Source organism: Neovison vison, chromosome 8, assembly GCF_020171115.1.
Source record: "Neovison vison isolate M4711 chromosome 8, ASM_NN_V1, whole genome shotgun sequence".
In the NCBI taxonomy this organism is placed as follows: Eukaryota; Metazoa; Chordata; class Mammalia; order Carnivora; family Mustelidae; genus Neogale; species Neogale vison.
The window spans coordinates 112471560-112483960 of NC_058098.1; the positions used below are offsets into that span (position 1 = coordinate 112471560).

A 12401-nucleotide genomic window follows, 5' to 3' on the forward strand; every position below is an offset into this window, starting at 1 on the left:
CTGCCTGCATAGGGTCGGGACGTGATACAGGAACGTCCAACTTGGCCGTTCGGGGAGTCAGAAGCGAATACGAGCTACTTTCTCCCCTCACCTTCCCCCCGTCCTTCCCCTACCCCAAAATCGCCGCGGACCCCGGGGCAGTCACGCCTGCTCAGCAAGCCTCGGCCGCTGTCAAGCGCGGGTAGGCGGCCCGGGAACGCGGCGCGAGTTCGGGGTCCGGTGCTGCAGGGCCGCCCGCCCACGCCCGGCAGGCGCGCGGAGCTGGAGCGCGCACGGAGCCGCACGCGCGCGGGGCCGAAGAGCGCTCCCTCCGGGATCGCGGCTGCGCAGTCGGGCGGGAGCCGGGAAAAGGGGGAGGAGGGTGGAGGAGCCGGAGTAAGGGGAGGGGGAGGAGCGGCTAAGGCGGAAGCCATGTTGGAGTTGCACCCCGAGCGAGGGGCTGCGAGTGTTCTCCTCTCCTTGTGGGTGTGACCCGGGTTCGGCGCGGCGGCGGGCTGCGGGGGCGGGGACGGTTAGCCCGGGCGGCGGCGGCGGCGGCGGCGGCGTGAGAGGAGCGGCGGCGGCGGCGGCGGCGTGGAGCCGGGCGATTGTGACCGCCGGGGGAGCAGGGGGCCGGCCGCGGCTCCCACTCTCCGTGTGGCCCCCTGAGCGCCCCCCCTCCCCTGCCCGGGAGGGAGGCGGGGGGCACCCGGGGCCCGCCATGAACCCCGGCTTCGATCTGTCCCGCCGGAATCCGCAGGAAGACTTCGAGCTGATTCAGCGCATCGGCAGCGGCACCTACGGCGACGTCTACAAGGTAAGGGCGAGGGGCCGCGCGCAGTCGAGGCCGCGGGGTCGGGACCCGCCGCGGGGAGGGCGGGGGGCGCCGCCGCTGCTGTCTGGGCGCCCGCGTCTGCGCTTCCCATCTGCAGTAGACGCGGGCGCCCGGGAGCTGGGGGTGGGGGGCGGGGAGGAGCGGGCGCCCGAGGCTTCGCTGCCTGGGAACGAACAAAGGGCCAAACGGGTAACCCCGAGACCTCGGAGCCCTTACCTGAGTGCTCCCCTTGGACGCGCGGTGCCCGGGAAGGGCTGGACGCGAGCCGGCCGCTCTGCTCAGCACAGCGGGAGAGGGTCTGGCCGTTTGTTGCATTGGCTGGGTCAGTGCGACGAACCAGACCGCGGGGGTTTGGCGTATGTCAGACCTGTGCTCGTCAGACGGACCTGGGACGGTCCGCTGTAGGTCTGGCACCGCAGACCACCCGGCCGGGCGTTTGGAGGAAAAAGCAACTTTTTTTCTTCCTAATCTAATTGGACTATGATGCTTCATTAAACTTGCTTTTGTCGATGACACATAAAATTCAGCCTTTTTTTTTTTTTAAGTTAATTGAATACTCAGGAAAGTATTTGACTAGGTTAGAATTCAAAGTCCATTAGTAGTGCAGCATTCCTGTTGTAGACGGACCCCTTCTAAATGTGGGAGATAAATCACTGTTCCCTGGCCAGTTCAACTCTTGGCCTCGCAGAGACTGCCAAGAAGCGAATAGGGCCAATGTGGCAGCAGTCTTGATTTAGTTGTGTATCTTCTTACTGGTGACTGAAGTGGAACTCGTCCTGTTTGACATAACATCTGAGGATGCACGGAGAAAATTTTACTTTGGAAAGTTTAGTTCTAACTAAACTTTCTGCCCATGTTTAAGCAATAGGGTTTTTGCTTTTACTTCAGTGCGAGATGTGTGGTGACTCACAGTGCAGCCAGGATTCTCCATTTGTCTTGTTTTGTGGATCATTTTGCTGGCTGTCATCATTTGTCTCATCAGCTTTGCTTATAAGATAACACAGGTGTTTTGTGTACACCTATTATGTATAAGGTACTGGCATCTAAATACTTGGGTTGTAGCAGGCAGGAAAAGGTAGACATAAGTCTTACCTGGAGTTTATATTGGGGGTGGGGAGAGGAGCACTAAACAACCACTTAGATTATTTTATTGCAGTTTATTTTGTGCTGCCCAGGAGAAAAGAGGATTAAGATTAGGGTTATGAGAACATGTAACAGGAGGAGCTGATCTCCTTTTGGGAGTCAGAGGCAATGGGGAGAGAAGATTATGCCAGATAGAGGGAGCATAATCTGTGAAGGCTGTGAGGCCCCAAGGAACAGGGGTAAGGATTTGAGAGGCCTCAGTGGCTTGAGCAGCCAGAGAAAGAGAATGGCCCTAGATCATACAGGCCCCTTAGGTCTTTAAGGCGGACAGTTTTTTCTTTAGGACAATGGGGAGCCATTGTAGGTTTTTATGTAGAGGAGTAAAATTGAATTTAAAAGATCTGCCTGTACTGTAGTGTAGATTGGAGGAGAAAGAATAGTTAGGCAGCAACCACTGCAGTAGTCCAGGTAAGAATAACGACTGCTGTGTTTTGAACTTGGTGGTGAATATGAAAGTTGAAGTGAATGGATCCAAATAGATCAGAAGTGTTAGGGGAGTCTAGTTATATTCAGTTGAAAAGTTAACTAAAACTTTACTAGTGGCTAAGTCTTAGGTGGCAGTGTGTACAGTAAGTTCTTTTTGAGTTCTTTACAAAAATAATTGGTTGTGTATTTACTATATTTAGAAAAAAACAGCTGGTAGTTAAGCCACATGATTAAAAAGTAAAAAAAATTAGGGCCTGTAGTTTCCTAAGGACATCTAAGTGCAATACAGGTATAAGTTGATTACTCTTGTCATCCATTTAAAGTAATGATAATGAGAACTAACATATATGGAGTGCTTATTATTTGCTAGGCACTGCTCTTAAGATTTTTTCATGTATTAATTTACTTACTCCTTATAGCAACCCTGTGAAATAGGTGCTGTTATTAACTCCATTTTGCATTTGAGGAAATTGAGGCACAAGGGAGTTGTAGTAACTTGCCCAAGTTCATAAGTGGCAAAGCCACAGTTTGAATCTTACACTTTAGAGACTGCATTTTTTATTTTATTTTATTTTACTTTGAGAGAGACCACGAGCAGGGGGAGGTGGAGAAGGAGAGGGACGAGTAGACTCCCCGCTGAGTGGGAAGCCCCACATGGACTTGATCCCAGGACTCTGAGATCATGACCTGATGCCGAAGTCAGATGCTTAACTGACTGAGCCACCCAGGAACCCGGAGACTGCATTCTTAACAGTAGCACTACTGACTCTGTAAAGATAGGATATGGGCATATAACATAAATTTCTCCAGTAGAGAAATTAAGGCACATCTTTAGTTCAGTATGTGAGTTGTAGCCATACTCTATATTAGAGTGGATCTTTAAGTAGTAATTGGAATACCTAACTCATGCTGTGCAGCCAGGCCTCATTGTTTTTGTAGAGTCTGCCAAGTGGACATCAGATAATAGACGCTTGATCTCCACCTGCCACACTCTGCCCGTACCAGGGGCCCAAAGCAGAAAAACTCCATGTGCTTTTGGCATTATACCCCCTGCTTGCTAAATAACTGACCCAAAGCTTAAGCTGTTTGTATTTTTGTCTGTAATCATGTCCACGTGTAAAGATAATGGATTTTTTTGTATTTGTTTTACTGTTTTAGATTTTTCTTATTTATACAAATTGTGTTGATTAGAGAGGAGTGTATTAGAGGGTTTGTTTTCAAAAGCCAGTATGTATAATTTGCTCCTTAATTTGTGTTTAGGTGCTAAAAATGGAATGATCAGATTAAGTAAGTAAGTTAGAGACCTCATTATTTATAGTCACTCTTAGAAGGTGGGTGTTTCAAGGGATTTTTATTTTAAAAACTGTATCCTACCCAGTGTAGTAATATGCTTATCCAAGGTGTCATGGCTTACTTAAAAAACACTGAAGTAGAATATGGAAGATCTGGAATTTATTAGCTCTGTGGCCTTGTAAAATCATTTAGCCTCTCAGCTGTTTTGTTGTGAAGGTGTTGTTATCATCATATGCCCTTCTGTTTTTGGTGTTAGATAAATGACTTGAGTTTTAATCACCCAGTAAGTTTTCATGTTTTCAAGGCCAAAAAATATAAGTATACATTTTCTCTGCAATATCTTAAAGTACATGGAAAATATAGTTTTAAAAAAGTCATACTTTTTAATGTCTTGTAACTGTATGGCTTTCATCTGTGAGATGAAGTGTTTGTAGCCAGGGTTACCTAGGGACCTAGGAAAAGACTAGAGAGCTCAGTGGTTGGGCCTCAGGAGGCCTGTGAAGCCCTCTGAAATTAATAGGTTTAGTATTGTGTGTGTGTGTTTTTCTGTAGAGATAGCTTTATAGCGTTCATCACATTTACCAAAAAGAAAAGAATGAATCATTTCTAGGTTTGTCATTTCAAAGAGTTCTCTTGGAGAAATTTGGTGGTTCTATACAAGATCACATGATCAATATCTGTTAGCATTTAATAGGATTTTCACACTCATTTTTCAGTTGGATTTGCCTTATTCCTACCCCAGGTCTTGATGCTTTTCTAGACCTATTGCTGGAGATAAGCTGAAGATACTAAAGCTGGAGATGGGGTAAGGCAAGGGTGTTTGAAAGACCAGTTCTTACTACTGTGTTTCTAAGGAAGTATCTTGTCTAGTCTCACGACTTAAGCTTGATCCCTGTGAATGACCCCCATGCCTCCAGCTTGTGCTTCCTCCTCAGCTCCTGAGCCCAGTGTCTCTACCTGACCTCTTCGTAGACTACATCTGCCTCCAAATGGGCCTTTCCTTGTATCCCACTTTTATCAAAAGCTCCAGTTTTGGACAGCTTGCTAAGATTTGGGACCTTGGAATCATTTTTTGTTCTGGACAGGACCTGGGAGGCATTTCAAAATTGCTATGGGTATACTGAAGACGGAGAAGTCATATGGTAAAGAAACCTGTTTAATGTTGCTTAATCCAGCAAACTCCAAACTTAATTGACTGTGGGATTCTTTTTCTTCGTAATACATATTGCTTGTCCTTAGAATTAGTGTCTGGTAGAGAACATGCTTTGGGAATGTTGATACTGATTTTATCTGTATGTGTTTGGAAGCCATTCCCCATGAAGCAGAGGCTGCAATGTTGCTAAGCTCCAAAGCCATTCACATGGTAGTCTGTGTAAACAAACTCTCTGAAGGCCGACAGGAGAAAAATGGAAGATTGGGCAGTGAAATGAGGAAATTAATTTGTTCAAGCATTTAGTGAATTGTGTTGGCTTATTTGTAGTTCTGTATCTTTCAAGGTGTTCTGATTAGTATCATCAAAGACTAATTCTTTCATTGTAGTCAGTGTTTATAAAACAGGAAAACTCTTTCTGAAACCTAACTTCTGTTGAGGAACATGAATATCTTAAGCATTTAGAAAAGAATGGCTGAAGGTAAAACATGATTGTCTGGGATTATGCTTATTTTTTTGCTTTCAAGGAAGACAAAGTCTAGAGGGACCTGAGGAAAGGGTCGTAAACTTCAGAAAGCTTGTTTGAGTATTTAAGGTAAATTAAGGTAGAATTTTCCAGCCTCAGTATTTATTTGGGATGGAATGTGACAGTGGAACAGATTGTGGGTCATTTCTCCTGAGAGCTTTAAAAAAAACCCAGAAGAACAGATTAACTTACTTTAACATGGATCTGATCCCCTAAAGGACGTGCTCACCTCCAGGATTTGGTGTGTATATGTATTTACCTGAGAAAGAACATCTAATAGGTTATTTTGCATGGAGAGTGAATAGTTGCTGATTCTCTCTAAGGGTACATTGAACAACCATCCTACACTGAACAGCTATAATATGGAAGGAAATGTGTTAAAGACTGAGAGGTGGAGAAAAATGACAAGACTTGGTGCTTGGTATTTGTAAGGACATAAAATGTGTACCTACTTTTAGCTATCATAGTTTGAGATCAAAACCTTGTTGATTTCTTCTTTTGTAGCATGTTAACACTCTTACTGGCTGAGAGATTGTCTAGACACTCCATAATCTGGATAACCGACCTCTCCGTAGCTTAGCAGAGTGGTTTAAGAGCTGGGTTCTGGAGTCAGACTGCCTGGTTTCACCACCATTAGCTTACTTTACTTCACCACCATTAGATTACTTCAGTCCTTTCCTTTGAGCCTCAGTTTATTCAACTGTAACGAGGAGATGCTTAGAATAGTGTTCAGGACTGTGCCTGACATACAATACTCTGTAATCATTAATTGCTGTGGTATCATTTATTATTATATATTTCTCCTGCTACTGTCCTTGCTTCTTATGCTCCTGCTCAGGCTTTTTGTACTTGGTGTTCTGGGCCTGAATTCTGCCCTGCTCCAATAGCTGTATGGTTTACTTCTTCATTTCCCTTGGGTCTCAGCTCAGGTGTCACCTTTAAATGTGTTTGTTCCTTATCACCCTGAAGGAAACCAAACCCTACTCTCATTTTCTGTGTGTAGCAGGGATGAATCCAGATTTTGTAGGGCTTGAAGTTTGTGTAATTTTGGGGGCTCTCATTAAGTAAACAAGTAAATGAGAATAAAAAGTTTGGTATTAAAGTGAATATTTACTTAGAGTGAAAAAAGATGTCCCAACAAGATGTTGTAAGCTTAGAGTCCGGTCCTTTTTGTCTGAGGTTTCTTTAGGCATTTACTGAGAAATGCTCTCATAAAATGCTCCCAGTTAGCATCCTGGCTGCTACTGGTCACCTTCTATGGCATTCTGCACGTCCCAGTAATTCTCAGCACACACAGAGGTTCATGTGAGTGAGAGAGGCCAAACTTGGAGATCTGTTAGCTTTATAGACAATTTATCTCTGTTCTTCCCCTAATTTTCATTTTTATTAGGAGCTCTGTCACCTTCTACTTAGTTGTGTATTACCTTTTTCTTCCTACTAGAGTGTAAATCCAGGAAGCTGGTGGTTTTGTTTTGTTCACTGCTGTGTCGTAGACCCTGGAAGAGTACCTGGGACATATTTGACTCTCAGTGCTTATTTGTGGAATGAATGAATGAACTGACTTGAAGGGGGACAAACCATATGCAACATGAGTTTAGAGAAGGGAGATCACTGTTTCTGGTTGGGAGAAATCATAGCAGGTTTTGCAGAAAAGATGGTATTGGGTTTAACTAGAGTTCTGCCAGTGGTGGGTACAGAACAATTTAAGCACTGTGGATTATTATTAGGCCTAAACTAAATCAGCAAGCTTAATGTAGCTTTTGCATATTAAGTGATGTCATTCCTATTTTGTGCATATGAAGATAACTCTGTCACTTTAAACTAAAGACCTTAAGTGACTAGTGAATATTTGTAGCTGTTACATATTTTATTTTGGTTTTTTGTTTGTTGGTTGGTTGGTTTTTTGTTTCTAATAGAATTGGGCTTTTAGGAAAGATTTTGTTGACTACCAAAAGACCCTATATTCAAGAGATGAGAACATGTTTGTTTTTTGCTTTAGCTCTGTTTTTTAGCCTTCTTTGTTCTGGAAGATGCCACGTTTCCGAGTTCAGGCTGCCTTGACCTGAGATTATAGGTTTGGATTCCTAGTGTGACAATGTATTTTTTACTTTCGTCCTTAAACTCTGTGGAAGAATTTTAGATTTGACTATGAATTTTAGTTATGTTCAACTAAGATATTTATTTTGTTTGATTAGAGTCTTCTTAGAAGTTTGAGATGGTCATCCATCCTCTCCTGGTCAAAGAATCTTCCTACATTGCCTGTAGACTAAAGTACAGTCTTGTAAGCCAAACATTCAAGACCCTGTCCTTTTTGCCCCATGGCTTCTAAGAGTAAGTTAGGTTTAGGTGGCTGGGAGGGGTCAGGGAGAGAGGGGAAGTAGGCAGGGAAGGGAATGGGGATGTTGGTATTCCCAGGTGTGTGTAACTACAGAGGTGGATAAAGTCTTGGGGACTAACACAGAAGGCTTGTGTTGGGGAGCATGGAGAAGTAAGTAAGGTGTACTAGATAAGATAGGGTCACTTTATAAACTTGGAAACTGGATAAAGTCATTTAGATATGACATGGTAGGATGTTGAGAGCTTTCAAGGTTTCTGTAGAAGGAGTAATGTTGGAAGGGCTCATTATCATTCTGACCATCATGATGAGAATGGATCAGAGAGGAAAGATGGAAATATCTGCTAAATAGAATCCGCTATTCTCAAACTTTTTGGTCTACAGCCATACCACCCTGAACACGACTGATCTCAAACCTTTTGGTTTCAGAGCCCCTTTACACCATTGAGAACCCCAAGATTATGTATGCTAGTTATATCTGTTGCTATTGACTCTATTAGCACTTACACCTGAGAAGTTTAGTACTTGGTTAAATAGAAGACAGATTCTCAATTCTACCTTTTTTTTTTTTAAAGATTTTATTTATTTGTCCGGGAGAGGGAGAGGGTGCATGTGTGCAGTATACGCACAAGCAGGGGGAGCAGCAGGCAGAGGGAGAAGCAGGATCCCTGCTCGCGAGGAGCCCGATGTAGGACTTGATCCCAGGACCCTGGGATCATGACGTGAGCTGAAGGTAGATGCTTTAACTGACTGAGCCACCCACGTTCCCCATCCTTAGTTCATTTTCAATAAAATGTCAGGTGTCTAAGCATGAATAACCAATTCGTCAGTTCTTTCAAATAAAAATGGTGTTGTATGGCAAAAGTGGTTAGTTCAGTTTGCAACTGAAAATCACACATGCTGTTCTTTGAGCTGACCATTGTACTTTGGTATGCAGTGGAAATGTTTTATGTATTTTCATCAAATAGAATAACAAATGTCTTGTATTAAGGGTTAGGAGATAATAAGATTAATAATATTTGTGCTTCAATAAGGACATTCTTCAGTTTCTTCAGTGAAACTGGCTTTTTTTTCTTCTCTCTCTCTCAGAGTGCATGGCAGTGAAGAATACAGTGATTGGTAGTGCATTTTGTGGCCACTGCTTTGATGCCAAGGCACCAGCAGTTTTATCACCATTGCTTTTGCTCTATTGTGCAAGTATCAATACGGTAAAATGGGGCAAATAACATTTTCATATTGTCATGAAAATCATTTTGACCTTTCAGATCTTCAGGAAAGTATCCTAAGGGCTCTCAGGGATTCACAAAATTGTGCTAGCTTATATGGAGTAAACAAAAGGTGCGGCAAGTGATGATGGAGCAAAAAAAGTGAAAAGCAGTAAAGAACGGAATGGAAGGGATTGATGAGAATCATCTTGGAGAAACATTTGATGGGGCTTTGTGAAGAAATATGATGGAAAAGTTGATTTGAAGAGAACTTCAAAATTTTAAGCCCAACAGAGGAGCACATAAAATAATTTGTTCAAATAAATTAGTAGTGGAAGAATGATGTTAGCTACGAAGACAATATTAGAAAATAAAGAGGTATCTGTGAGATTTTGTTTCATTATTTTCTTGCGGTAATTTCTTTAAGGAAACACTAATGTAACTTTTCCTTTTTCTGTGGACTGTAACAATTCTTTAGCAGTGTCTTTAAGACTATTGGAAATTGATAAGGGTGAGTACGGTTCTCTCAGCTCTTACTGATAGATTACCAGAAAGACCTGCAAAGATGTCTTCCTGTCAAACGGTGCCACAGATTTGGAAGGTAACTAATGTAGGAATTAGTGAGTGGAACACAATATGGGCTAGATATTTTTACTGTGGCATACATTTTTTTTAAAAGATTTATTTATTTTTTAGAGAGAGCACCGTCAGGTAGAGAGGGGCAGAGGAAGAGAGTGTCTCAAGCAGACTCTGCAGTAAGTGCAGAGCTCAACATGGCCTTGATCTCATCACCCGGAGATCATGTCCTGAGCTGAAACCAAGAGTCGAACACTAAACTAAATGCACCACCCAGGCACCCCATCATGGCATACATTTTAAAGATTTTCTTGTTTTGTTCTTATTATGACATATGTATTATGTATACATATACCTTTTTAAATAATAATAATTAATTTAAGAAATCATGATTTAACTCTCAAGAACTAAATATTATTTTGATGTATTTTCTTCTGTCTTTTTATAGACAAATATTTTATAAAGCTTGTGTGCTGTTATATATTTCTAAAATAAAATTATAGTTTACTAATGGTGAAATGGATCTTATTTCAGTTAGAAGAGTTTTGACATACATAAAACTGTGTAACCCACATCCTTATTAAGGTAGAACATTTCCTTAACCTCAGAGAGTTCCCTCGCGCCCCTTCCCAGTGAGTCTCACATCCCTCTTCGCCATAGCAATCACTGTTCTGATTTGTTACTATAAAAGCTCTTTTAGAACTTCATGTAAATTAATTACGAAGGAATTGTCTTTGCACCTTTGAGGATACATACATGGAGATATTCTGTACTCTGTTTTGTTCTGTTGAGCTGTATGGCTGTACTTCTACCAGTGCATCAGTATCTTGCTTACCATTGCTTAATGGATAGTCTTGGATTCAGGTAGTGAGTCCTCCAGCTTTGTTCTGTTTTTTCAGAATTGTTCCATTTATGTTAAGCCCTTTGTTTTTTCCATATGAATTTTAGAATCACTTTTCAAATTATATAAAAAAGTCTGCTGGGATTTTGTTTTAACTTTTTATTTTGAAGTAATTATAAACTCATAGGAAGTTGCGAAAAGAGTGCGAAGAGGTCCGTATATACCGAACATCCATCTTCTCCCAATAGTGACATCTTTTTATATGACTGTAGTGCATTATCAAAACCAGGAGCTTGATTGTCACAGTGCAATTAACTAGACCTTAGATTTCACCACTTTTTGCGTCCTCTCATTTTCTTTTCATGTCTTTGTGCATAATTTTGTGACATTTTATCACATAGATAGCCTGCTGGGATTTTATTGGAATTATGTAGGATTTGCAGTCAGTTTGTGGAAATTTGAGATCATAACAGCATTGAGTCTTCTGATGTGTGAATATGTTATTTCTCTCCATTTAGTTAGGTCTTCTTTATCTTACCAGTGTTTTGTTTTTCTTTTAACTTCTAAATTTTATCCCTAGCTTTTTCTTCTAATATTGTGGTAAAAGATAGCTATTATGTAATACTTCTTCAAGATGGTGTGGTAGTCATAATGTGGGGCACATATTCAGTTTTTATTAAAATCTTTGCTGTATTAATGATGTCTGACTTTCTTTCACTTGACCTTGTATATTTTAGCTCTGAGCATGTGGACTCCTTTTAAAATTGGCAAAAGTGAAAAAAAAAAAAAAAGGAAATGGGAAATGACTATTAAAATCTGTTCACTTTAGCTTTCTTGTCTAAAGAAAACAAAGTCTTTAAAAACCTGAGATATTTTTATATATGAGATATGTGTTTTTGTGTGCATATTTTGCATATTTCATGTTTTTTGAACTTATTGAAGAAAAATAACTTAAAGTTTGCCTCATCCTTAAGTGAATAATCAACACTGTGCCAGATTGTTTAGGAGATCCTAAAAAAATTCTTTCTGATTTTGAGGAGTTTATGTTCAGATTGAGGAAACAAAATATGCTTAAATGGAACATTTAAGGAACATTTCTAAGGCAGGATTTTAACAATTAAAAAAGCAATGACATATTACAAATTATATAGAAATTCAGTTTAAGGCTAAGATGAGCTGGAATTAGCCTCGTAAAGACTTCCTGGAAGAGCGTATCTTGACCTAGGACTTAACAAAATTTTGGGTTTGCATTTGTAGAGAACTGAGGGAAAAGCAATTCCAAAAAAGAGTAAATATGGGTAAAAATACTGCTGGGAGTGGGGGCGGCGTCTGGGTGGCTCAGCTGGTTGATTTCAGCTTGGGTCATAGTCTCAGGGTTGTAGGACTGAGATGTGTGTCAGGCTCCACACTCAGTGGGGGTCTGCTTAAGAGTCTCCTTACCCCTGTCCTTCCCCCTGCATGCACTCACACTCTGTCTCTCTCTCAAATAAACAAACAAATCTCAAAAAAAAAAAAAAAATACTGCTGTGGGACCAAAGTGGGCAGAGGTTATAGACAGCCATTCTGACAAAGTAAGGGTCCATATTAAGAAATGTGATAATGTCTTCCTCTGCCTCTGCCTGCCATTCTGTCTGCCTGTGCTTGCTCTCTCCCTCTCTCTCTGATAAATAAATAAAATCTTAAAAAAAAAAAAAGAAATGTGATAATGTTTCAGATACCTAAGATACACACAAATGAATGCCAACTGAAGAATATGAATTCATTTGATTTATATTATAAAAATTTTCCAAATTCATTGGGGCCAATCTTGTCTTTCTAACCTGCTTAAAGTCACTATTTGGATGGTATTCAGTGTATTTTCTTATATTTCCCCCTCTTTTTGCTCTACTGAGTTGAAAGTTACACATTTTATTTTTACACTTTTGGTGGTTTCCTTAAAATTTCAACATGTGTAGTGAAGTTAATCAATATTTCTGTTTTGGGGATGCCTGGATAGCTCAGTTGGTTAATGTGCTTTCAGCTCAGATCGTGTTCCCAGAGTCCTGGGATTGAGCTCCATATTGGACTCCCTTCTTAGCAGGGAGTCTGCTTC

At 41.3% G+C, this 12401-nt stretch overlaps 1 protein-coding gene across 6 annotated transcripts in view; it reads left to right on the top strand.

Annotated features, from left to right (window-relative positions):
• The first annotated feature begins 604 nt into the window (after positions 1 to 604).
• Positions 605 to 12401, top strand: part of MAP4K3 (mitogen-activated protein kinase kinase kinase kinase 3) — a 191497-nt gene continuing 179700 nt past the window's right edge. Inside the window, exon 1 of one of the 6 annotated variants that reach the window (XM_044261698.1) lies at positions 605 to 796. In XM_044261698.1, coding sequence (XP_044117633.1) covers positions 701 to 796 — 96 coding nt within the window. In that variant the 5' untranslated portion in view covers positions 605 to 700. The remainder of the gene's footprint in view (positions 797 to 12401) is intronic. The other 5 variants (XM_044261700.1, XM_044261696.1, XM_044261699.1 and 2 more) reach the window with 5 other exon arrangements.